Source organism: Halichoerus grypus, chromosome 14 (genome assembly GCF_964656455.1).
Source record: "Halichoerus grypus chromosome 14, mHalGry1.hap1.1, whole genome shotgun sequence".
Classification (NCBI taxonomy): Eukaryota; Metazoa; Chordata; class Mammalia; order Carnivora; family Phocidae; genus Halichoerus; species Halichoerus grypus.
Genome location: NC_135725.1, coordinates 74082635 through 74110120, shown reverse-complemented (window position 1 = coordinate 74110120; position 27486 = coordinate 74082635). Strand labels below are relative to the sequence as shown.

Genomic DNA, 27486 nt, shown 5'->3' with positions numbered 1-27486 from the left:
GTGGGAGAAGCAGACTCCCTGCTGAGCAGGGAGCCTGACCCAGGGCCCCAGGATCCTGGGATCATGACCTGAGCCAAAGGCAGACACTTAAACGACTGAGCCACCCAGGCGCTCCATGAAACCTGAGTATCTTTATATCCAACTTTTTGTATCAGTTATGCTTACTTTATCCTATCTGGCATTTATGTCTATCTGTTACTGACTTACCTTCCGGCCTATTTCAAACTAATCCTTTTTGCAAGTATCCCATTGAAACTGACCTACTCATTTTTCCTGAATAAATTGAGCACTTTGACACCTGTATGCCTTTTTGGCTTGTGTCATTCCCTGTAATGCCTCCCCCCACTTTCCCCCATTTCCCGAGCATGTGCAAGTTCTCCCATTATTTAGTCAACATTTATCATGCATTTAAAATGTGTCAGAATTAGAGTGAAGTTAAAACATGGCCCTTGCTCTTTTGAGTTTACAATCTAGCTCATTCTTTAAGGCTTTTTTTTTTTTTTTTAAAGATTTTATTTATTCATCTGAGACAGAGATACAGAGAGAGAGAGAGAGCATGAGGAGGGGGAGAGGCAGAGGCAGAGGGAGAGGGAGAGGGAGAAGCAGGCTCCCCGCTGAGCCAGGAGCCTGATGTGGGGCTCAATCCCAGGACCCTGGGATCATGACCTGAGCCGAAGGCAGACGCTTAACCATCTGGGCCACCCAGGCGCCCCTCTTTAAGGTTTATTTAATATGCCATCTCTTCCATTAGGTTTTCCTTGGATTCTTGACAGAAGAAATGTCTTTTCTGAATTTCTCCGGCAATCTTTTCTTATGGAAAATTTGACTTACAGTTCTTAAAATACAAGATAAAAAATACCATTTTTACATTCTAATTTCTACCTCCTTACTACATCTGGAAGAACATTCAATAAGCATTTATTCATTAGAAAAGTATTTAATTCTTTTTTAAATTTTTTATTATTATTATTGCTTTTAAAGATTTTATTTATTTATTTGAGAGAGAGAGAGAGCGTACAAGCAGGCGGAGGGGCAGAGGGAGAGGGAGAAGCAGACTCCCTGCTGAGCAAGGAGCCCAATGTGGGACTCGATCCCAGGACCCTGAGATCATGACCTGAGCTGAAGGCAGACGCTTAACTGACTGTGCCACCAGGTAACCGAAAAGTATTTAATTCTTACAAAATCCATAGGTTTCAATATCTACCTGCAAGGAGCCAGGTACAAAAAGGCAAGATTCTTGCCTTTGTGGGGCTTATTCTAAGAAGAGGAAGCCCTCATTAAGCATGTAAACAAATAAATAGTGTAAGTATATACAACTACCAATCGTGATAAGTGGTATGAAGGAAGTAAACATGGTACGGTGGCAGAGAATAACAAAGAAATAACTAATTTAGATTGGGGGGGAGGAAGAAGAAAGAAGCACTCTAAGGAGGTAACTTCTTTTTTTTTTTTTTTTAAGATTTTTATTTATTTATTTGACAGAGAGAGAGAGACACAGCGAGAGAGGGAACACAAGTAGGGGGAGTGGGATAGGGAGAAGCAGGCTTCCCGTTGCGCAAGGAGCCCGATGGAGGGCTCGATCCCAGGACCCTGAGATCATGACCCAAGACAAAGGCAGACGCTTAATGACTGAGCCACCCAGGTGCCCCTTAGGAGGTAACTTCAAACAGACTGATGAATTATTGGAGTTGGGTAGAAAGGTAAGGGAACAGCATCCCTAGGCAAGAAAAGAACCAAGGGCATTCAAGGTCAGTATGAATAGAACACACTGAGTCATTTTAAGGAGACTAAATTTTATTCTAAGGGCAACTGGCAGCTATTTAAGGGTAAGAAGCAGGGAAGTGATATGATCAGATTTATCTTTTAATAAGTACTTTTGTTGCTATATAGAGTGGCCTTTATTTGCTCTTCTGCTCAAGTTCTTCTGTGAGGCATTCACAGAAAAAAAAAATCCTTATGGAACCATGGGCTATAGTCCTTTAATTTGCCAGAAACCATAAAGATATCTGTTAAAACTTTAGAAGGAAAAGAACCTTCTAATTTCTGGGTTATAAAATGGTTTGAGGGGCAAAACTGAAGAATATTCTACAAGAACTATCCTGGATTGTAAGAGCTTTTCAAATCCCATGGCACCCTTTGTAGGTGAGAGTTAAGCTTACAGAATACTGCTAAGAGCATGAGTTTGGAGGCAGATGGTATTCAAATCCTGGCTCTGCTAATTTCCAGCTGAGTGTCCTGGTGACATTTCCTATAAAAATTCTATGGGTCTTTAGGTTATCAGTAGGTAACTGTGTATAGAGACTGCTAAAGGGGTTGTGTCCAGATTTCAAAAGTATCTGGATAAATGATTCAAATTTGGTATTTACTCAATAAATAGAAAAATATGATAAAGGTAGACTAAGCTCCCTGAAGGACAAGAACAGCAGACTGTGAGACACACGGTAAGTGCTTAGATTTTTACTGGATTACGCAATCTGTACTCTGGAAACCTTCCACAGTGATATAAACAAACCCCACTTCTCACTTGTACCTCCTCAAAACAGTAGCAACAAAATCCAGAATTTATGTGACTCTAGTCTTTATTCTCAAGTGTTTTGAGGACAGTGGAGAACACATTAGACTGAGTCTAAGATCTGGATTCTGGTTCATCCAACTCTTTCGCTTTGTGTTCTTGTGGATAAAACACCTATCTCAGAGTTTCTAAATTTTGGCATTACTGCCATTTGAAGCTGAATAATTCGTTGTTGTATGAGCTGTCCTGTCCACTGTAGTGTATTTAACAATACCCGTAGCCTTTACCCGCCAAATGCCAGTAGCACCGTCCCAGTTGTGACAATTAAAAATGTCTCCAGACATTGCCAAAAGTCCCCTGGATGGCAAAAATCACCCTACCTCTTTGAGAACTACTTTTGATCTTTGAGTTTCAGTGTCTTACCTAAAACTCAGGGAAACAGAGAGATAACATCAGTCTTACTCTCCTTCACGGTCGTTATATGATTCAAATGAAATAATGAATGGGAAGAAATACTGAGGGAAAAAAAGACCATATAACATATGTAAAAGCATTATTACTCAGTGAGTTATCATTTAAAGAGTTTATTTATTTATTTGAGAGAGAGAGAGAGCACAATAATGAGCAGGGGGGAGGGTAGGCAGAGGGAGAAGCACACTCCCTGCTGAGCAGGGAGCCCGATGTGGGACTTGATCCCAGGGTCCTGGGATCATGAACTGACCCGAAGGCAGCTGCTTAACCAACTGAGCCACCCAGGCGCCCCTCACTGAGTTATAATTATTATTATTTAAAAATTTTAATTTATATCCCACTCAGTTAACATATTGTGTAATACCAGTTCAGATGCACAATTCAGCAACTCAACACCCACACAGGACACCGGTGCTCCTCACAGCAAGGGCCCTTCTTAATCCCCATCACCCACTTAACCCATCCTCCCACCCACCTCCCCTCTGGCATCAGTGAGTTATTATTATGCTCTGTGAGTGCTCAATAATGAGGCTGAAGAAAACTACTCACATCTTGTTTATAGAATGCATCGTAAGCCTTAAGTTAAGGCTAAGTGCAGTCTAATATACCTTTCAGGCACTCAATATTTGTGAGTCTAAGTCTGGACCCAGTAATTACCCCATTCACTTTTGTGGCATGTTCTCAGGCTATTTTCTGCTGAGCTACAACAATGTAGTGTGTTTCCAAACTTGATGGCACTTGAAAGATGGGCCTGGGTTAAACAGGAATGGGTACTCATTTTACAGACGGAAAATTGAGGTATACAAGGTTAACAGACAAGCTAAGGTCATGTGGCAGTTAGCCTAGTGGCAGTCTGCAATTAGAATCCAGATTCTGACCTCAAGTCTAGTGATCTTTCTATTACTTGTATCATGGTACTTTCATCGAACTATCTTGTGTCCCTGTCTCTTAGCACAAAGTCAGATATTTTGCTTTCTGGGTGCAATCCAGGAAAGCTGAGATAAAGAAATGGAGAGTGGCTTAGAAAGAAATGTGGACCTATTTCTATGGGGAGGCACACGTGGCTATTCCCTACTTTCGGGGTAAACTGATGTCCAGTTATCCAAGGGCCCTGCCAAGTCTTGAAGTCCTTGCCCACTAAGCTGTCCAGGAGGAACTAAGTCTAGCTATTACCTACCTGCAGAGCAGGTGTGTCTTCCGATGCTTTCTACTGTGCTGTGGCATACAATTTGGGCTAAAATGGTTACCTTCTTTTATTATATATATATATTTTTAAGATTTAATTTATTTATTTGACAGAGAGAGAGAGATCACAAGTAGGCAGACAGGCAGGCAGAGGTAGCGGGAGAAGCAGGCTCCCTGCTGAGCACGGAGCCCAATGCAGGGCTCGATCCCAGGACGCCGGGATCATGACCTGAGCCAAAGGCAGCCGCCTAACCGACTAAGCCACCCAAGCGCCCCTACCTGCAGTATTCTTGACTGCTCGACCTCTACATGGCTCTAAGTAAGGTGAGAAAACACTCCATGCGGCCCGAGCTCCAGGCCACATTTAGCAATCTGTTCAAATTCACAAAATCCCAAAATGCCATTCTACTATATATTTTCAGACTTCTTAAAATGTCATCATTTATTCTACTCCTTTGAGATACCAGGTCACCTCTGATTATTATGCCTCTGTGCAAACTTTCAAATGCTCAATGTTGTCACTAGGAGCCATCACTCCTAACCATTGACTCCACAGTCCTTCGGATAATTCTCTGGCAGCATATGGGTTGCAGCCGCCCTTAGCCCTTACTGTGATTACGATTTGAAAGAATGTTAAAGAGTAAAGTGAGGAAATTTTGGTTTCGAGCCCCGGTTTCTCCATTACATCAGGTAATTTAATCTTTATGGTCACAGTTTCCTTGGTAAAGAAAATAACTCATCTTTAGGTGTACATGATATTTTTCATGAGAAACAATGCATACCTATCTTTTCTAGATATGCTGTGAATATTAACTGATATGCTTTAGACATTCTAACATCTCAGTGGCTTTATCAAACACATTTCAGAGCATACTGTTCATATCGCTCTGTCACATTTTCCAATTCACCAATCTTTTTTTTTTCTTTTAAGTTTTATTTAAGTAACCTCTACACCCAATATGGGGCTTGAACTCATAACCCCAAGACCAAGCATCAGATGCTCTTCTGACTGAGCCAGCCAGGTAGCCCTCCAAACCACCAATCTTAATCATCTCTTCTGAGAGATACCTTGCTGAAGCAGAAACAGTGAGAGCAAGAGCCCTCCTGGTCTGGGAGTCAGACTGCTGTCATAAGGCTATGTCATCTTTGAAGCTCAGAACAAATTACTAAAACTTTGTGGGATAATACATCCATATAAAACTAGGAAACAAAATCTCCCAATATTCTGAACATCAAAATGTAAAAATACATATGAAAGTGACTGATACGTTAATAACATACATAGTAAATAATAAATGTTAATTACTTCCTAGTTCAAGGATTTCTTAAAGTGTGGTCCCAGGACTGCATGAATCAGAATCACTTGAGATGTTTGGTGAAAAATGAAAATTACAGACCCCACTCCAGACCAGTGAATCTCCTTGCAGGGAAGGGGCCTCAGAATCTAGCTATTTATCAAGCTATATAGGCAATTCTTACACACTCTAAACTTTGAGACCATAGTTCTGAATTATAGAGATGTACAACATAGATATACAGTACACAGAATCTAAGGATTCGATGTTTAACAAGTGAGAGCTTAAAAAAAAAGAAAAAAGTCAAGATTCAGCCAGGAACTAAAATAAAGCATTTGTTTATTGTGATATTCCAAAAGGGCAGAGAGCTAACCTAGCCTCACTTAAAATTTATCACCTGATAATCAAAGAACCTTCTGGGCTGACACTGAATTTAATACCAAACAGCTCATCTTTGGGATCTGAGGGTCTTTTTTTGTTTTGTTTTGTTTTGTTTTTTACCTACTATGTAAATAAAATCTCTGAGTTCCAGATGAAGGGGAATGTATACATCTCCTGTAGTCTTACTTTTCTAGACTAGTTATGAACTACAGTAACTGAACTACCAGGAAAACAGACCTCAAATAGGAAATGCATGAACAAAAAAACCAAACTACTGTATGAAGAAATTGTTGGATATATTTCCCAACATGATTAATGAAAGTGGATTTGCTCCCAGGGTCTGTCCCTAACCATTAACTCCTGCATTTCTGAGATCGGAAGGTCTGTCTGAGATCCTGAACAATCCACCAAAAGCAAACAAAGAGCCACAAGTAGGAAGCTGTGGGCAGAAAAGGTATTTTCTCTTTCTTTTTTATGGCGGCTCTCCAAGTACGCCAGGCAGTATATTCATTCTCTAACTGGTAAAACTGTACCTACTGGTTGTAGGCCCTTGGGCAAATTACTTAATTTATCTCTGTGCCTCAGCTCTAAAAATCAGAGTAATAAAAGTAGCTACCTCATAGGATTGTTTTCAGGACTGTTATGAGGAGCTCACTAAGGTGATAGCATAGTAGCTAAGAGGGCAAGTTAGTTTCCTGAAAGCTAGGGCTGCCTATAGCACCAATCTCATGATGGTGTACGCAAATACAGTGACCCTGGAATGCTGTAGTGCATTGTTACTTCTTCATCTACTGTTCTCTCTAAACTTCAGTTCTCTGTCTTTGATTTGTCTTTCACTGCCTGCTCCATAGCTAACCTTTCTTTCTAACCTTTGCTGTTCTCATTTTGGGAGTGTTTGGGGTGAGCTAGCGAATCCCAGCCACTTAACTTCACCCACAGGGACGTCCTTCACCTATGTTGAATCGGGTGGTCAGTAATTTGCTTTAATTGGATTCCAATCTGCATCCATATTCTTTGAGATGTCTCAAAAGTTTCAGGCTTCTCTCTCCCTGTCTTCTAATTATAAAAATTGCATTTTATGGGTGGTTTCCCCAGCACCAAGAAATTCTCCAAGACCAGCTTGGTGTCGTACAGTTCAACTGAATTCTGACACTATCCAGAGACAGCGGCAGAGTCCACAGGTTAAGGGCTGAGTCCTAGAAGGCTGCCCTCCACTTCAGCTGCTAATTACAGACTCAGGTTATTACCTGCACTTCTGACTGGATATAAAATCAGAAGTCTCCACAACCCCTTCTCTTTGGGTTCAAGCAATTTGTTAGAGCAGCTCACACAACTAAGGAAACCCACTTACTCAATAGATTACTGATTTATTACAAAGTATATTAAACAGTATGAATTAATAGCCTGATGAAGAGAGGGCAAGGTCCTGAACAAAGGAGTTTCTGTCCTGGTGTTTGGGACTTGGCACAGCGGTACACAGAAGTGTTCTGGTTCCCCAAGCTGAAAGCTCTCTCTTTTTTTTTTTTTTTAATGGAGATTCCATTACATAGGCACAATTGATTAAATTATTGGCCATTGGTGACTGAACTCAATCTTCAGCCCCATTCTCCTCCTGGGAGGCTGGGGACTGAAAGTTCCAATTCACATTGGTTGGCTTTACTGGCAACCAACCTTAGAGGACGTCAGGGCTTTCTAAAAGCACCTTATTATAGTTGGATAGAGGCCATGGAGGAAAGGGCAGGCAGGCTCACTGGCTAGGATATGAAGGTGGAGAGACTATAATATAGAATATGGTGGATCATTGAGGCCCCAGGCATATTTAGTGTTTGATTTCACAATTGAAGAAAACATAATTTATTATAAAAATTTTCAAGGGGCGCCTGGGTGGCTCAGTGGTTAAGCGTCTGCCTTCGGCTCAGGTCATGGTCCCAGGGTCCTGGGATCGAGCCCCGCATCGGGCTCCCTGCTCGGCGGGAAGCCTGCTTCTCCTCTCCCACTTCCCCTGCTTGTGTTCCCTCTCTCGCTGTGTCTCTCTCTGTCAAATAAATAAAAAAAAAAATCTTTAAAAAAAATAATTAAAAAAAAAAATTTTTTTCAAATATATACAAAAGTAGACCGAATGTACTTATTGCTCCACTTCTACAATTATCAACTCAAAGCCAGCCTTGTCTTGTCTATACCCCATTCATTCCCATGGCCTGCCTAATTTTAATGCAAATTTCAGATATTAAAACATTTTATTTGTATGCATGTCTGTATCTCTAAAAGAAGGGGACTTTAGAAGAAACAAAACAAAATACAATACCATTAACTCACCTGAAAAATTAACAATAATTCCTTAATATCTTCAAGCATCCAGTTTGTGTTTGCATTTCCCTTGAGTGTCTTATACATTTTTTAAGAATATAAACTTTACTTAGAAGGTTAATTGACTCAGGTTTCTGTTCTTGATTTCCAACTAAATTAACAACTGCTAAAAAAAAAGTCACCTCATTATAACATAACAAAAGACACCTTTATAGCTCACATCAATTAGGAAATCTCAAAGGTTTTAGGAGTTCTACCAGAAACAGGATGCAGACCAAATATATATTTATTATAAATCACAATATCACACTTAAAAAATGTTTAGATTTCTATAGTCATTTTACTAGGATTTTGGAAAGGAAAAGGGATTTGCTCAAAACACCATCTTGAGGGGCACCTGGGTGGCTCAATTGGTTAAGCGTCTGCCTTCAGCTCAGGACATGAGCCCAGGGTCTTGGGATGGAGCCCTGAGTCCAGCTCCCTGGTGGGCTGGGAGTCTGCTTCTCCCTCTCCCTCTGTCCTTCTCTCCCAACTCACGCATGCATGCGCTCTCTCTCTCTCAAATAAATAAAATCTTAAAAAAAAAAAAACCCACCATCTTGAAATGGAAATATGATACATTATGCTTTTGCCTATCCCATCTTTTCTACATCCTCGTTTATTAAGAGTAGGGAAGGGGTATTAATTCTGCCCCTTAATTCTAAGCTATAACATAACACCATATACCCTGTGGTATTTCTGAAACCATAATAAAGGAAACTCTCTTCATGGTTAGTTGCTAGAAAGCTTATGGCCCTTTTACAAGTTGTCCAAATAACAGGCAGAAAGAAGCCTAGTGAAGCATCTATCTTAAGCTATCCAAAAGTAATTTTCCTTGGGAGCCTGGCATTAAAGTTCATATTTGAAAAGATGGGACCTACCTGATTAAGCTGCATGTGAGGCCCTGTCATCCTCTTATCTGTGTAACTTTAGGAGTTATAGTGCACAAGGGAGCCAAGCAATCTCCTATCCCACAGAGTGTCTAAGTGCTTAAAGCATGGCCCATAGACAAGTTTCTTTATTCTAAAATTAGAAAAGTCAACACTAATCCAATGGTCTCTTCTAAATGTACAACTTTATTTATAAGCCAGAGTTTGTATTCATCTAGTTTTCCCTTTTATCTTTATGATTTCATATACATGAGATTTGCGGGAATAAAAAGATACATGTTTATTTTGAGCTGAATATTCCTGGGTTATTCCTACTGAGTATGTCTAACTCCACAGCCACCACTAGCATGTAGCTAAGTGAGGTCCAAATTTTTAACTGCAGCACAAAGAATGGCAGTGGGAGCCAAAAGGAATGTGTGTGTACACTTACTTAAACACACACACCCCCCACACACACACATACACCCTTCTTCAAGGCAGTTTACTTGGCCTTTTGTCCCTTCCTGCATTGTATTAGGTGTGCAGAGGAGTGGGTTGGAAGGTGTTCACACTATACCGGGAAAAGGAAAGATATGGCACCTTGAGACGGTAGCCAAATAGAAGCCAGATCACTCTGACATCTACCCAATCTCAATTCAACGAGTATTTATTAAATATCCTCTACCCCAGGGGCTAGAGGAAATTTAGAGATGAAGAGGATAGAGGCTCTGATTGAAAGCTATTTACAGAACAAATTTCACAAATGGCTTAAGGCACCTAGAGAGAGAATGATGGAGGTGAGAAATGGAAGGAAGGAAGGTTAGTAGGTCTGGTCAAGAGGTACGAGGGGATGACAGAATTCTGATCTGCTTTGTGGTCCCTAGCTCCTCAGAAAGACATCTGATTGTTGTGGTACCACTCATTTCACAAAATCATCACATTCCACAATCATCAAAAACCTGGGAAGCCAGTGAAAGACACACACAAACAGACATCTCAGTTATGCTCTCTTTCTTGATTTTTCCACTTTTATTCCCTACATGGATGGACTGAATCCTCTATGTGGTAAGTACTGGTAAAAGTAGTTAGGAGCCAGTCCCATTTTGTCCTGAGTTTATAACATTCACCTTACAAATTAACTCCTGAGTAATACACACTGAACAGCACTAGAAACATCTACAGGATAGTGACGTAGTAGGTGACTTGTCAAATTTGCAATTCAACAGCATTTTGGTGAGGTTGCCTATACTTGGCCCTCACTTAAGATGTAGTTTCCGAATAACAAGAGATAAAAATGAAGATGTTTCAGGGGTGCCCGGGTGGCTCAGTTGGTTAAGTGTCTTACTCTTGATTTTGGCTCAGGTTATGATCTCAGGGTCATGGGGTCGAGCCCTATGTCGGGCTCTGCACTCAGTGGGGAGTCTCCTTGAGATTCTCTCTCTCCTTCTCCCTCTGCCTCTCCCACACTCTCTCTAATAAATTTAAAAAATTAAGATGTTTCAAGAAAATGATACCTTCTCATCTCTTTTGCTGTTCATTCACAATTAAAATCTCATAGAATACCAGAACTAGAAAAGTGTTTAATTATCCGTCTGATGTACATACCCTTTGAGCCAGTAATTCCACCTCTAAATACAGCTGACCCTTGAACAACACGGGGGTTGGGGAACCGACCTCCAAGCAGTCAAAAATCTGCGTAGAACTTTTGACTCCCCAAAACTTAACTACTATTAAGCCTACTGTTGACCGGAAACCTTGCTGATGACATAGTCAATTAACGTGCTTTGTATCTTATATGTATTATATGCTATATCCTTACAATAAAGTAAGCTAGAGGGACGCCTGGGTGGCTCAGTCGGTTAAGCATCCACCTTTGGCTCAGGGCATGATCTCAGGGTCCTGGGATCGAGTCCTGCATTGGGCTCCCTGCTCAGTGGGGAGCCTGCTTCTCCCTCTACCCCTCCCCCTGCTGGTGCTTGTGCTCGCTCTCTCTCTCAAAAATAAATAAATAAACTCTTAAAAAAAAGTAAGCTAGAGAAAATAAAATGTTATTAAGAAGACCATGAAGAAGAGAAAATACATTTACAGTGCTGTACTGTAAAAAAAATCCGCCTATAAGTGGACTCACACAGTTCAAACCCATGTTGTTCAAAGATCAGATGTATCTATCCTAAAGATACACTGACACATATGTCAAATGTTATATGAACAAAGTTATTTGTCACAGGACTGTCTGTGATAGCAAAATATTGAAAATACAACATAAATATTCACTGATTGGGCATGGATTAAATAAATTATCATATTTCCATAAAATGGAATACTTTGCAACCATAAATAAGAATGAGGAAACTCTTTATATACTTATATAGAATGATCTCCAAGTTCTGAGATGAAAAAAAGCAGGTGTACTGTATGCTAGCATTTGTAAAAAAAAATTCAATAGGGTTAAAAGTATATACATATTATTTATAAACACCTATACTATCTCTAGGGGTCAGGGCATAAGAAAGAGGTAACACTATGATCCCTAGGAGGGGAACTGGTCAGATGTGGGTAGGAGCAGAAGGAACATTTTTCACTAAATATCCTTTTGTATCTTTTGAATTGTGAACCATGTGAATATATTTCTTACTTTAAAAAATTACATTATCAAATACAACTCCCCTATTTTACAGGTGAAGAAACTGAGGCCCACATTATTAAACGATGGCACTAACATACTCTTTAGTCAACTGAACCCGTAACATCTACTTTTCATATAAGGCTTCTGTAACAGTGGTCTAACCACTTACCCCAAACCTCCCATTTCTCCAGATGGTTTGCTGGGAAGCAGCTAAGCAGGAGGTGTTTCTGAGCTTTACATATCCTGTTTTAGTGACAAATACCATAAAAGTTCCTGTTTCTCTTGCCCACTCTCACCTTTCTGTACAAAGAAGATCAAATATACAACTACATTCTTCACAAAGGCCTTTAGCAAAGCTTTTATTTGCCTAGTTTGAATAGGACAACTCAAATTTGATATGTCAAGCAAACAAACTGAAAAGGTCTTTTAGTTATGCAATGATAGAAGGGCCTAAGTCCAGTGGGGAGTGGATCTCCCAGCTACTATACTCCATTTCTCGGATACCTTTGTTGTTGGCTAAGCCGTATTCTGAAATCCAGCAATCACGAGATACACCCTTTCGTACCCTCTTACTGGATCCTTTTGTAGTCTTGATACATTTCCAACATGCTAACCGCAAGTGCTTTAGTATGATTTTTGTAGATTTCAGTGTTTTGTAGACAGTGTGATGAAAGTAGAAAAAAGCACTGGACTAGACATGAGAGGCTCTGAGCTATAGACACAAGTGCCATGTATTAGCCACATGACATTAAGCAAATCACTTAAACCCAACAAGTACTAGTCTCTTTACTGCAAAATGGATATAAAAATACCTACACTCTGTCAATATCATAGGGTTGTAAGGATCAAATATGTCAAAATACTTTCTAATTCTAAGGTACAGAAAGGATGAAATATAATTACTAATGGTTTGCTTACTCATTAGATGACACAATTAATCTCTGAAAGGAGATGTCCAAGTCACACATAGGGCTCACTTTCATGTCACTTAAAGTATACAGCCTCTTACAGTTTGATTTAAAGAAAACAAGCTAATCAGATAAACATACATCAGCAAAGCATTGCTTTAACTGCCTTCGTGTTATAATCAAAGGCAAAGGTTCCCCTTGCTTAAAATTTCCCTTTTTTTTTTTTTAAATAGGCTCCACGCCAATGTAGGGTTTGAACTCACGACCCTGAGATCAAGCGTTGCATGCTCTACCGACTGAACCAGCCAGGCGTCCCTAAATTCTCCTTTAGTTACATTATACAGGATTTTAATAATCTAGATCATAATGTTATTGGTTTGCCTGTGAATGCTGGGAATTAATTTGGTGTGAGGCAGAAACTAGAAAACATTTTAACTGCTATTTTACTCCTCCCTCCCCCCCTTTAAAAAAAGATGTATTTATTTATTTGAGAGTGTGTGCACATGCAGGTGGAGGGGCAGAGGAAGAGGGAAAGAGAGAGAATCTCAAGTAGATTCCCCACCCAGACTGGGCACAACATGGGGCTCGATCTCATAACCCTGAGATCATGACCTCAGCCGAAATCAAGAGTCTGATGCTTAAGTGACTGAGCCACCCAGGCGCCCCGCCTCCCTCCCTTTAATTAACAAAGGATGACTTAATGAAAACGCACTGAAAGAATATACACAAAAATGAGAATAGTTGTTTAATACCTCAGATTGAGGTTGCAGTGTGTGGAAAACTACTGGGCTAGGAATCAGAAGCCCTGGGTTCTAGATCTGGCTCTTGGAACTTACTATCTTTGTGACCCTGAGGAACGCACTCTCTTCATTCATTCACTCAAATGTACTGTGTACCTATGGAGTGATGGAACTATGATGAACCCCTATCCTCAAGAAGCCCAGTCTGGAGAAGGGATACATACAAATAATGAAAAACAGTATAAGATGTACTAAGATATAGATCATGCACAGGGTTGTGTGGGAGCTGATAAAAAGTTATCCGAAAAGGTAGGGAGGAAAAAGGTAGGAGAGAGGAATGGGGGCCTGTGGGTACATAGTTAGCAGCATGCCTTTGCCTTTGATTTTGAAAACCAAAAGACTAAGCTCTAGGTGCTCTAAACTGCTTCAAAATTGTGTCAACACTCAGCACAGTCTCATTAACACCTCTACTACCTATTTAGAGAAAGACTCAACCTGGCTGAAAAGGTCCTCTAACATTTCACTGGTTGCTAGATTTGCTCTCTATCATGTATAGATTCCCTCCAAATCATTTCTCCTTGTAATGCAGGTATCCATCTCATGACACTGTACTGCATAATGTTCTCAACCTACAAAAGCAGGTTGTATACAAAAGCCTAGGGCCTTTGTGTAAAGGAAGAGGTAGGGTGGACCCTCCTCAACCCTTTCCTTTTCCGCAGCGCTTTGCATTCCTAAGGATGGGCCCCTCCTCTGCTTGGGGATGTTACCTAAATCTGAAATGATACCACTCAAAGCGTGGAACTTCAAAAGCATTTCCTTCCCAGTCCCTACTGTAAGCTTTCTTTTGGCATAAAAGGTTCGTTTTAATGTATTAAGTATCAGACTCCTGATGACTTCTCACAGCAAACTACAGAAAACTTTTGATTTTCTAAATGGCTGTATTATGCTAAAAGCTGCATGTGGGAGTACCCGCATTAACGACCTGCCCTGTCTTCTCCCCTCTCTTTCCCCCCAGTCATTCCTGGCTTGCCAACTTTTTTTTTTTTTTTTTAAGTGGGCTCAAGGAGCCCACACAGGGCTCGAACTCACGACCCTGAGATCAAGATCTGCGCTGCTTTACCAGCTGAGCCAGCCAGACGCCCCCTGGCTTGCCAACTTTAAATGGCAGAGTTATCTGGGGGATGCCTGGTGACTGACTTATCTGACGTCTTCCACTAGTTAAAGTCGTCTTGTCATTGTAAACACTTGCTTTTCCAGTGATAATTATGCCATCTCTTCTTTTGTAGCACTTCTGGTGAGGAAGGCACAAAGAAGAATCCACAGCAGAGCCAAACTGGGAGTAGGAGGGGTAAAGACTCAAAGTTCAGAGACTCCACAGAGTATGGCATAAATTGTTTTATTCACATTCAGCCTAGAACCTTTATTTTTTTCTCAATTCAAAATTGAGATTATAATCCAAAGAAAAACTGGATCGAGGTTTTTAAGGGCTAATACCTGTTTCACAAGTAGTGTTTACCATGCCTTATCTCATTCAATCCTCACAACAACTCCCCATTCTAAGGACTATTAGGAAAATGAAGTGAAGGTGCACCTGGCTGGCTCAGTCAGTGGAGAATGTGACTCTTGGTCTTGGGGTTGTGAGTTTGAGCCCCACGCTGGGTGTGAAGATTAAACATAAAACTTAAAAAAAAAAAAAAAAGAAGAAAAAGAAAAATGAAGCAGATACTTACACGGGAAGCTTTTACTTTTTTGTCATATACTCCTAAACCACTTGAATTTTTTCATATCAATCATGTCTTTTAGAATAAATAATCCCATTTCCTACATGGCTAAGTACAAACTTATCCCCTTGGCTTTCAAGGTGTTAGACAAATACGGCTCTCGTCTCCTTTTCAATTTTAATCCACGACTTCCCTATCTGTTCTGTTGTCTTATACCCTTAGCAAACGATCCCAGAGAATTCTCTTACCTGACTTAAATGATAACACACTAACTAGGCTAGTCTCTAATATTATGGGATCAACACTTTTTTCTCTCCCTCAGGGAAGTTGTGTCCTTAATCAAGTGTCAGGTAGGTTTATTCATAAATTAACTCATGCCAGTTGTGCTTATTAATGTAAGAATATAATTTAATAAAGTATTACGTAAAGCAATTAACTGTAAGTGACAAGAGGAAAACAGCAGCAGCTAATATTGAGTACTTGCTACCTGCCAGACGCTGTTCTAAGTGCTTTACATGAACTGACTCCTATAATCTTCACAAGAACCCTAGGAACTAGGTACTATCATTGTCCCTATTTTCCAAAGGAGAAAACTGAGCAACGTGCCCAAGACCTATATAACTAATAAACGGCAAAACAATTTGGCTCCAGAGCTTAAGAATTTAGCTACTATACTACATGGACTGTCTGGTAGTTGTTTCCATGAAAACCAAGTTGAAAGCTTTGGAAAGACTAGATAAAAATGAGTCACACAGATACATACAACTACTCAACTCTACCTTGTACATCAAAGTAGTAGCCATAAATAATATGTCAACAAATGAGCATGGCTGTGTTCCAATAAAACTATTTACAGAAATAGGCAAAAGGCTATTTTGGCCCTCATGCTGTAGTTTACAGATTCCTGGGGTCCACAGCCCAAGAAAAGCCTTATTTTAAAGAATGGCAAAAAGATGTTTATGCTTTAAGTTAAGATCAAATGGTTAAGGTCTGTGTGTAACTAGTATCTGTAGGATTCTCTGTTTTAACTTATTTTTTTAGTTGGCCAACTATTGGCCCTAATTGCATCAAATAAGAGGGCAACTCTGGTCTTGTAAGAAATTTGTGCCATCTCTCCTGTCTTTGTGCTTTTGCCAAAGCCACCCCCTCAACCTGGAGAACCATACTTCCTCATTTCCATTTGGAATCCCACTCATCCTCAAAGCCTATTATCTAACCACACATACTCTTTCAAACTAGATATAATCTCTTCTTCCTTTGAAAACCTACAATAATTAATTTCTACTTATGGGACTTACTTTGCTATGTCTTCTAGTATAATTATTTGTATACTTCAACTATCTCTACTGTTCAAATACAAGCACTTTGAGAACAATGACGTACTCATTTTCCTATTCCAGGCAACACCCAGCACAGTGCCTTACACATAGGTTTTCAGATATTTCTTGAATTGTGTTCTGACATTCTTGTTTTCAGTGACTGAACAGAAAGAACACTATACCAACTCCCCCAAACCTATATTCAATTCATATTGCTATCACCAAACCTATCATCTAACCCGGTTATGACTTTAAACTTTAATTATAGTTTAATATTTACAATGCATTCACTAGTACAGATTAGTATGGGTGACCTGTATATAAAAATTATCATCTCTACAGCAAAATTGCTGATAATTTTTTTTTTTAAGATTTATCTGACAGAGAGAGAGAGAGAGAGCGCGCGCACGCGCATGCACAAGGCAGGGAGTGGCAGGCAGAGACGAAGGAGAAGCAGACTCCCTGGGAGCAGAGGCCCATGGGGGCTCGATCCCAGGACCCTGAGATCATGACCTGAGCCGAAGGCAGATGATTAACCGACTGAGCCACCCAGTGCCCCCAAAATTGCTAATTTGAAAGGAATTGTTAAAATTGCCACTTACTGGTTAATCTTGGGTAATCTTTATATTTATTTAAATATAAAATATATTTTATAAATGCATTTAAAAACTGTGTATTTAAGCAAAACAAACAAACAAAAATGCTTAATTCAAACTTGAGATCAGGATTGTGCTTTCCTTATCTCCGTATTCCCAGCAGTACTTAATAGATAACTGGGTCTAAACCACTCCTTTTACAAAGTGTTTAGGAAGCCTGGCCTAAGCTCAGAGCGAGTTAGAAGGGCTGGGATGGGAATTCAGATTTCCTGATTCCTGCTCCAATATTCTAATTCAGGAAGACAGTGCCTTTTTACTTATTTGTTTAAAAATTTTTTTCCATTAAAAAAAATTATTTATTTATTTATTTATTTACTTTTTAGACAGAAAGAGAGAGAGAGACAGCACGAGTAGAGGGAGGGGCAGAGGCAGAGGGAGAGAATCTCAAGCTGACTTCCCCCTGAGCATGGAGCCTGAGATCATGATCTGAGCTGAAATGGAAGTCAGATGCTTAACCAACTGAACCACCCGGGCACCCCGACAGTGGCTTTTTATCTTTTTTTTTTTTTAAGGTTTTATTTATTTGACAGAGAGAGACACAGCAAGAGAGGGAACACAAGCAGGGGGAGTGGGAGAGGGAGAAGCAGGCTTCCCGCTGAGCAGGGAGCCCAATGCAGGGCTCGATCCCAGGACCCTGGGATCATGACCTGAGCGGAATGCAGATGCTTAACGACTGAGCCACCCAGGCGGCGCAGACAGTGGCTTTTTAGATGTACCTAATCCTGCAGTTCAAATCCTGCAAGACTGAGGAAGCCTCACCACTGTCTTCCCCTTTCTCATACTGCTGATCAGAACTAGCAGCTGTGTTCCCACAGTGGTGACCTGGGCATGCATATTTGTGGCGTCCCAATTGCCAAAAATGCTGATCCAGATTTTACGTGCCTGCCTATCTAAAAAGGCTACTTAAATACACTGGATGAAAACATCCCCAACTCAAGAATTCAGGATAAGCACTCAAATGATCTTTTAACATTTTTTAAAAGGTACTATTCAGATGTTTCAGTGCTGGAATGACGATGACCAGTATTGGGGAAAGGGGTTAGAAAAAGTGATGTCACTTAGGCAGTTCATTCTCTCTCTCCCTGAGAGGTAGCCAAGTTCATATTCTAAACAGAGCTACCGCAAAGGATTCCAGTTCTAGTGCTTAGATTCCAGTTGCATCACTGTTTTCACACTGTCAGCCTTCACTGCTTTAACCATCTTAATCTGTAAAATGGACACAGGAAGCAGACAACAGCCCTGTCTCTCAGTTTAATAGAGAGATACTTTACTAACAAAAATCAGTTCCATATACTATTTCTAGCTATTCTATCCCCCCTTCCCCCTCCCCTAGAGCTTTATTTATTTATTTTTTTTTAAAGATTTTATTTATTTATTTGACAGAGACAGAGAGAGCGAGAGCAGGAACACAAGCAGGGGGAGTGGGAGAGGGAGAAGCAGGCTTCCCGCCAAGCAGGAAGCCCGATGCGGGACTCGACATGACCCCGAGCAGAAGGCAGACGCTTAACGACTGAGCCACCCAGGCGCCCTCCCCTAGAGCTTTACACAATAGTAAAATCATCTTCAACTAACAAAAGAGACGAAGCAACCCTGATAGTTCACAGCTACTACAGCATTTTTATCTTTCTGGAAGGCAAGAGCCACTGTAAGGCTCTCTGAGTCACATGTGAAAAAGATCCCAAGAGCATAAATTAAGGAATGGGAATAAGGATGAATTCCATTACTCAGTCTAACAAAGAATAAGAATCCATTATGGTCAAGAAGGCATAGTGCTCTGTGACACAGGTGACATCAAGATGAATAAAACTGTCCCTGTCTTTGAGGAGCTTACAATTTAGTACCAGCACACAAACTATATTAACAGGCAGAACAAAGGAAGTACCAAGAAGTACAAAGTTCTCTAGGAGGTGAATCACTACCAATCACTTCACTTCAATTTCATGTTAACAGACTAAAACATCCAGGTAAGGGACACCTGTTGTACTAACCTGATCAAGAGAAGCCCCGAGTGAAACAACTCCAGTTGAGATCTATGGAAACGGATGCTACAGTGAAACATTATCTGCTTATCCACACCTTGGCTAAACCAAGCTTACCCAGAGATTGTTTCAAGAATTATACCAGGTTAACCAAAGAAATACTTACATAAGATACAGAGAAGGTGGAAACTGGGGACAGAGAAGTCCCCAACAACTGATGTTGACTTAGGTCTGTGGCAAGCAGACTATGCAAAACCCAGACCAAGATTGGGACTGGGGATTTTCCCTTCTAAAGTTTTCTCTTTTCCATCACTCACCCCCAGAATATCCCAGCTCTTCTGCACCTCACCTGCATAGGGAGGGGAATTCTCTCCAGATTTATGCCACAGTCTAGCAATAACCACTCTGGAAAGACGCACAGTGTTTAAAAGTTGATAAGGTTCTTATTCACCCATCAGCTTACTAAGTCCTGAATCAAGAGACTAGGGATCCAGCTCCCGTCTGCCCTTTACTCTGTGTGACTTCGGACTAGTCATCCAAGTGCTTATTACTTCGTTTCCCTATTGCAAATTCTGGGATTATGAGGAGACTGGGATTGAATTGGATGACCTCTGAGGTCTAAAAGCTTCTTGACCAGCCGGCACAGAGAAACACTGGACAAAGAGCCCGTTGAATAAATAGCGAGGTCGGCCACAGGCAACAAGCGAGAGGGACGGCAGGCCCGTTTTATAGACGAGGAAAGTGAGGCACCGAACACCCAGCCCCAAGGTCACTCTAGCTGTCACTGTAGGGGCCCGGCCGAAAGCTCAGTTCTCCAGACTGCCAGTCCCAGGCCCTTTCTCCTTTCGCAGAGCGGAGCAGAGTGGCGTGGAGGGTCCTTGTCCCGGGGGGAAAGGACTGTGCCCATGTCAGGGGTGTGAGAGGGGCGGTGGGTGCTTACCTTCCAGATCGAGTCTCGCCACCGGCACCTCCCTCTTAGAACCTTAACCCGTCACCACCCCCACGACTCTTCGGAAGCCCCCTCCACTTCTGCCGGGCTCGACGTGTCCAAGACCGCCACCGAGGCCGCGGATTCCCGCCCCTGCCCCGCCCCCCGCCTCGTCGGCCAATCCTTGCGCAGGATTTCGGAGCTCCCGCGGATTTCACTGCCTCTGCAGGCTGGAGAAGCCTTACGTCACGGGCGCGCGTGCCCGCGAGGTCCTGCCATTTGCCTTTGCCCCACCTTCTCCGGAGTCTAGACCCCTCCCAGCCGAGCCACCGTGCGAGAGTTCGTCCTGCCGGAAAGCAGCACGCCGCCGCGGCATTTCACGACGTCGGCAGTGAAAGGCCCGAAAACACTCTTGTTTTCCTCCTACGGCTGGGCGAAAGGCACCGCGATGTTCGGTGCGGGAGACGAAGACGACACCGACTTCCTTTCGCCTAGCGGCGGGTGAGTGACTGAGAAGCGTGGGACAGAAGGCGTAACTGAGAGAACTGGGCAAATGGTGGGAGGGGTCGCTCTCATATTAGACTTCTCTCCAACTTCCGGGTCCAGACCCCTGCCACATTCCGGTGCTCTACAGGTTTCAGAATCCGGGCAGAGCTCGAAACTGTGCCGTGTCTGTCCACCTCGATTCTGGACCTGGCATGTCCCATGTCACTCAGCCTGGCCCTGGGCTTCGCCTTTTGCTTTGTGGGTCAGTTTCTCCTTCTGTGAAATGGAGGTGATTACTGATGAGAACATCTGCCTCAAGAGTTTTTATAGGAGTCGGCTGGGGCTGATATGAGACTTTCTCTTCCCTGTGGACAAAGCAGTGACACTCCAGAATTGGCCCTTGTGGGTCAGCTTCCGCATCTTTCAAGGCCCAGCCCGGATGTCACCATTTGGTGCTTTCCCTTCTCCCACAGACCCAGGCAGAATGCATTGCTTTCTCTTCCTTATTCCCACAGTTAGGCTGATTACCTCTATCCTTGCAACACCGAACCTACTGGATTATGAACCCTGACAGAACAGGGACTTGCTTTTGCTGTTCATCTGTGTCTAGCGCTCAGCACAGTATGTCGTGTGTGCTCCGGAAGTGCCTGTTGAATGAATGATAGCTGTGAAATTGCACTTAAAAGCTCAAAGCCAATGTAAGAGACTGCAGTCGCTATCCCTTGCCCCCAGTCATTATATATGCTAGCCTGGGGTGCAGGACTTCAGGAGGCAGGGTTTTGTCTCTTCCCATAATCAGTTTAGCCTTTTCCCTCATGTTGTGTCAGTAGACAGCTTGACTCCTTTGAAAGTGAGCTACCAGTACTGATCCTTACAGAGCCCTTTCTTTGAACATATGTTTAACAAATTTAAGAATGTACAGAGGAGTGATGAATACACCAACATACATTCCTCATCTTACTGCTAAGAGGTTACAAAAATGATTAAGCTACTGTCCCTGCTCTCAAGTTGCTTCTTTTGGAGAGTTCAGTACAAGAATGACCATAAAATGACATCAGCTCTCTTTTGGTCTTGAATAGGATCTTTTGAATTACACTGTGACTGGCTGTATATTACCTACCCTTAAGTCCTTTCTTCACCCTTACCACCCTGTTCCACCCCTGCTCTCACTTTAGATGGTCTATATCCACTGAGTTCCGCTTTGGGTTCTTTAAGTTGCTCAGTTATTTTGGAGTTAAGCTATGCTTTGGTTCCTTTTTCCCTATTCCACCCAAAACACTCACTAAAATTTCCACATAGTCCAGCCTGCTGCTGTTGACTGTGTAGTCACCTTTTTGATTTAGGCTTAACTCACCTATTAAAAAAAAAATCTGATGAGCTAGCAAATAGATTCAGGTGAAAAATAAAGAGATGAACCCAATTTAAAATGAGCAAAAGAGGGGCGTCTGGGTGGCTCAGTTGGGTAAGCGTCTGCCTTCGGCTCAGGTCATGATCCCAGGGTCCTGGAATCGAGCCCCGCATCGGGCTCCCGGCTCAGCGGGAAGCCTGCTTCTCCCTCTCCCACTCCCCCTGCTTGTGTTCCCTCTCTTGCTGTCTCTCTCTCTCTGTCAAATAAATAAATAAAATCTTTACAAAAAAATAAAATAAGCAAAAGATTTGAATAGATATTTCTCCAAAGAAGATGTACAAATTGCCAATAAGTACATAAGAAGATGCTCAACATCATTAGTTATTAGGGAAATGCAAATCAAAGCCGAAGAGATACCGCTTCACACCCACTAGAATGGCTGTTATCAAAAAGACAATAATGTGCTGGTAAAGATGTAGAAAAATCGGAACCAAATACAGGCAGAACTCACTGTATGGTAGTGAGTTACTGCAAATGTGACCATGCAAGCTGAAACTGTACAAAGCAAGCTTAATAGGGCGCCTGGGTGGCTCAGTCGTTAAGCGTCTGCCTTCGGCTCAGGTCATGATCCCAGTGTCCTGGGATCGAGTCCCACATCGGGCTCCCTGCTCCATGGGAAGCCTGCTTCTCCCTCTCCCACTGCCCCTGCTTGTGTTCCTGCCCTCACTCTCTCTCTCTCTGTTAAATAAATAAAATCTTAAAAAAAAAGCAAGCTTAATAATTAATGGGAAAGATTACAGTTGTTTCATGGTCTTTAAAACTTTTGGTTGAAACAAACTGTTTGTACCTTGAGAATTAGTATTTTATTTTTGTTTTTGTTTTTTTAAGATTTTTTTTTTATTTATGGGGCGCCTGGGTGGCTCAGTCGTTAAGCGTCTGCCTTCGGCTCAGGTCGTGGTCCCAGGGTCCTGGGGTCGAGTCCCACATCAGGCTCCCTGCTCAGCGGGAAGCCTGCTTCTCCCTCTCTTCACTCCCCCTGCTTGTGTTCCCTCTCTCGCTGTGTCTCTCTCTGTCAGATGAATAAATAAAATCTTTTTTTAAAAAAAGATTTTTTAAAAATTTATTTGTCAGAGACAGAGAGAGAGATTACAAACAGGGGGAGCGGCAGGCAGAGGGAGAAGCAGGCTCCCCGCTGAGCAAGGAACCCGATGTGGGACTCGATCCCAGGATCCTGGGACCACGACCAGAGCCGAAGGCAGATGCTTAACCGACTAAACCACTCAGGTGTCCCTTATTTCTGTTTTTAAAAACTTGTCAAGAGGGGTGCCTGGGTGGCTCAGTCAGCTAAGCACCTGCCTTCAGCTCCGGTCATGATCTCTGGGTCCTGGGATTGACCCCTTTGTTAGGCTTCCTGCTCAGCGGGGAGTCTGCTTCTCCCTCTCCCTCTGCCCCTTCCCCTGGCTCATGTGGCTTGTGTGCATGAGGTCTCTTTCTAATTATAAAAATAAGATCTTAAAAAAAAAAACTTATCAAGAAAAAAAGTCAAGAGTGCTTGCCTTCCCTTTGTACATCTTATATGGAGTGAACATTTCTTCTATACCTTGGCAAATTGTCATATTTCTAAGTCTGGATCAGCTTCTGACATTTTATCATTTGAGTTTTCAATCTTGTAAAGTACTTCCAAGAGTTCCTTTAATGTGAAGTTTTTTTGCTATGTCATTTCTTCTGGGACATTCGTCATAACCACTTATTTATATTGATGTTTTCCCTCATTAAGTTCTTCTGACTGCATATCTAGAGTCAAACAGCAGTGACGTTAACAATTCACAGTTTACCATTTCTTCTATAACTTCATTTATACTGTGACCCAAATTTCACTTCCAACATTATCACATTAGTTTCTGTGCTGCACTTATATCTTTGTTGGCCAATTCTGTCTTTTGAATATCTGGTTTTCTAAAATGTCACGTGGGTTTATCATTGGTAGACAAGACAGCACAAGCACACGCTTTGCTCTCTGTCTCTGAGCTGAAAAACAGTGTGCAATGTCCAATCACCAACACACTGAAAGAAGTGACAGTCGCTCACTGATCATGACCTGTATCTGTTATGTACTGATTTGTGGACTGAAGAGCTAGCTGCAAAGTTTGCACTTTATGCATTTACTCACAGTTAATAAACCATTATAATTGAAATTTGAACTGTGCTGTTGAGGGACTAGTGTTTAATTAAAACGTTACCTGAAGATGTTGCGTATAGGAGCCGTGCAAGCTGAGGGCTTCTTGTAGTAGGGCGGCAACTTTCATAAAACTAAACTACAGGATATGAAAGGGCAAATAAACATATTCATAAGAAGACTTTAACAAACATCTCCCAAACCTAGAATAAAGTGGATAAAAAATTAGTAAGGCTATGTTTTTTAAAAGAGGAAAAAGCTTTTTGAATTAATATTTTTTCATATCAATCTGTTTTGTGTATGGCTGTGACTTTTGGAACTTTATAAGAGATACTTTAACAAATTTTTTTTTTTTTAAAGATTTTATTTATTTGACAGAGAGAGACACAGCGAGAGAGGGAACACAAGCAGGGGGAGTGGGAGAGGAAGAAGCAGGCTTCCTGCTGAGCAGGGAGCCCGATGCGGGGCTTGATCCCAGGACCCTGGGATCATGACCTGAGCCGAATGCGGACGCCCAACTGAGCCACCCAGGTGCCCCAACAATTTTTTTTTTTTAAGATTTTATTTGAGAGAGAGAGATAGAGCATGAGTGGGGAGAGGGGTAGAGGGAGCTAGACAAGCAGACTCCCCACTGAGCAGGGAGCCCACGGGGTTAAGGTTAAGGACTCGATCCCAGGACTCTGAGATCATGACCAGAGCTGAAGTCAGACACTTAACCAACTGAGCCACCCAGGTGCCCCTATAAGAGATACTTTATTTTATTTTTTAAGATTTTATTTATTTGACAGGGAGAGAGAGAACACAAGCAGGGGGAGCAGCAGGCAGAGGGAGAGGGAGAAGCAGGCCCCCCGCTGAGCAGACAGCCCAATGCGGGACTCGATCCCAGGACCCTGAGATCATGACCTGAGCCGAAGGCAGACACTTAACCAAATGAGCTACCCAAGTGCCCCTATAAGAGATATTTTAAATTCACATTCTTCCCTAGGTGAAAATATTTGGGAGAAGTCTGTAAATGAATGTTAAAGCTCCCAAATTTTATGCAACAAGCAGTCTGCTACTGACTGAAAATGACAGGGTAGATAACGCCAGTCATGTGTTCTTTTCCAGATTCCTGGCCTGAGATAGTTCTTGGTGGCTCATCTGTGCTGCTTTTCTGAGCAGGCCCATCAAGGACATGAAACATTTTAGTTCTAGGTGTTTAACTGTGCTCCTCGGGTGCCTGGGTGGCTCAGTTGGTTAAGCGTCTGCCTTCGGCTCAGGTCATGATCCCAGGGTCCTGGGATTGAGTTCCATATCGGGCTCCCTGCTGTGCAGGGAGTCTGCTTCTCCTTCTGTCCCTCTCCCCAATCGTTCTCTCTCTCTCTCTCTCAAATAAATAAAATCTTTTTTTTTAAACTGCGCTCCTAAACATAGACAGTAGCTAATTGAATGATAAAAGGCTTAGTAAACAAAGTTGTACAGATCACTTATTTTTGTTCCCAGTAATAACCAGAGAAACCAAATCAAATTTAAGATTGAGGATATTGAAGGTTTTACCAAGGGTCTCTGATTCAGCTATTCCTTCTTTGTTTTTTCCTGAGGAAGTAGAACATATGACAGTAAGTATTGCAGCTGCTTTCCACTTCCTCTTATAACTGTAATTTGCTGTAAGTATACTTGCTTATTAATTTTCAAGTATTTTGACTTGATTTCATTTAGGATATTCAAGCCTGGTAGAAGTAGGAGTATTAGTACCTGGGATGGCTGTTGAGATGATTGATAATCTGTGTTCCAAGTTTCCAGGTCTTTTCAAATCCATGTTTAACCTAGAAGTAGTAATCAGAAGGCTTGCTTCTTTTTTTTTTTTTTTTTTTATGCCTTAGCTCTTTTCCTGCCATCATGACTTTGAAGTGAAGAAATATTTGAGGGCACCTGGGTGGCTCAGATGGTTAAGCGTCTGCCTTCGGCTCAGGTCATGATTCCAGGGTCCTGGGATCAAGTCCCACATCGGGCTCCCTGCTCTTTGGGAGCCTGCTTCTCCCTCTGCCTCTCTCTCTCTCTCTCTCTGTCTCTCATGAATAAATAAATAAAATCTTTAAAAAAAAAAGAAAGAAATATTTGAATGTCTGCTAAGTGTATGGTACTTCATTTCAGCTGATAGCATTTTATAGTTGCAGGTCAGTTTGTGCATTGATTGATCATGCTTTCTCCCTTAAAGGGGTATCTGAGTTCAAGTGACATTTCAAGGTAATAGGATATGTGCACATGTATATAAAACATATATTGTGTACTTACTCTGTGCCAGGTACCATACTAAGTAATAAATATACATTATCACATTTACTTTTCCCCACTAGTTTATTAGGTAATTTTTACTATTATACCCATTTTGCACATGGGAAATTAAGAGTCAGAGAGTTGAGTTGCTCAGGGTCACACAGCTAAAAAGTGGAAGAGCCTGGATTTGAAATCAGGCAAGCGGATTTCCACTAGGTTGCCATGTGCCCATTATTATTATTGTAGAAGTAGATGTTTGATGCCATAGTTTATAAAAGAAATACTTTAACAGCAAAAAGAATCCCTGTTTTTTAAAATACATTAATACAGTATAACTGCTATGTGTTACCATTTTTTTTTTTTTTAAGATTTTATTTATTTATTTGATAGAGCACACAAGCAGTGGGAGCAGCAGGCTGAGGGAGAAGCAGACTCTCCACCGAGCAGGGAACCTGATGCGGGGCTCCATCCCAGGACCCTGGGATCATGACCTAAGGCGAAGGCAGATGCTTAATGACCGAGCCACCCAAGTGCCCCTGTTTTTTGTTTTTGTTTTTGTTTTAAGATTATTTATTTATTTATTTGACAGAGAGAAAGAGCATAAGCAAGGGCAGTGGCAGGCAGAGGGAGAGGGAGAAGCAGGCCTCCCACCGAATGGGGAGCCCGACACAGGGCTTGATCCCAGGACCCTGGGATCATGACCTGAGCTGAAGGCAGATGCCTAACTGACTGAGCCACCCAGGTGCCCCTGTGTTACCATTTTTGATGAGAAGAGAAAAGGCGTATAAAGCTAAGGTTAGGTAAAGACTTTGGCAACTAAATGCATTGGCTAACATTTATTTTTAAAATGAATTAATGCCGGGGCGCCTGGGTGGCTCAGTCATTAAGCATCTGCCTTCGGCTCAGGTCATGATCCCAGGGTCCTGGGATCGAGCCCCACATCGGGCTCGCTGCTCAGCGGGAAGCCTGCTTCTCCCTCTCCCACTCTCCCTGCTTGTGTTCCCTCTCTCGCTGTGTCTCTCTCTATCAAATAAATAAAATCTTAAAAAAAAAAATTTAAATGAATTAATGCCATAATGACTTTTCCTGTGAATTATAGAGACTCGAGTCCAGAGTTAGCAAGCCCATTCTTGCTAACATAGAAAAATGTGTACATTTGAGAATACCTTAGAAGTGGAAAAGATAATAATTTGCAAGAAACTTACGCCCCTAAGTCTATATAGAGTTCATTTAAAAATATTAATGGAAAATAGAATGGAGGGCACCTGGGTGGCTCAGTTGGTT

The 27486-nt window shown here is 41.8% G+C and overlaps 2 protein-coding genes across 4 annotated transcripts in view; one reads left to right on the top strand and one right to left on the bottom strand.

The window, feature by feature from the left end:
* The window catches only part of SLC31A1 (solute carrier family 31 member 1), a 39048-nt gene extending 18965 nt beyond the window's left edge, over positions 1-20083 (bottom strand). The window contains exons 1-2 of one of the 3 annotated variants that reach the window (XM_036121979.2): positions 19949-20083; positions 11428-11477 (exon numbers count right to left, since the gene is read on the bottom strand). The gene's annotated coding sequence lies outside the window, so the exon portion shown is untranslated. Of the gene's footprint in view, positions 1-11427; positions 11478-19017; positions 19033-19948 lie in introns of those variants that run through there. The other 2 variants (XM_078061632.1, XM_036121977.2) reach the window with 2 other exon arrangements.
* A 167-nt stretch (positions 20084-20250) lies between these two features.
* The window catches only part of FKBP15 (FKBP prolyl isomerase family member 15), a 57480-nt gene continuing 50244 nt past the window's right edge, over positions 20251-27486 (top strand). The window contains exon 1 of the mRNA XM_036121958.2: positions 20251-20437. Within this exon, the coding sequence (XP_035977851.2) occupies positions 20385-20437 (53 nt within the window). The 5' untranslated portion in view covers positions 20251-20384. The remainder of the gene's footprint in view (positions 20438-27486) is intronic.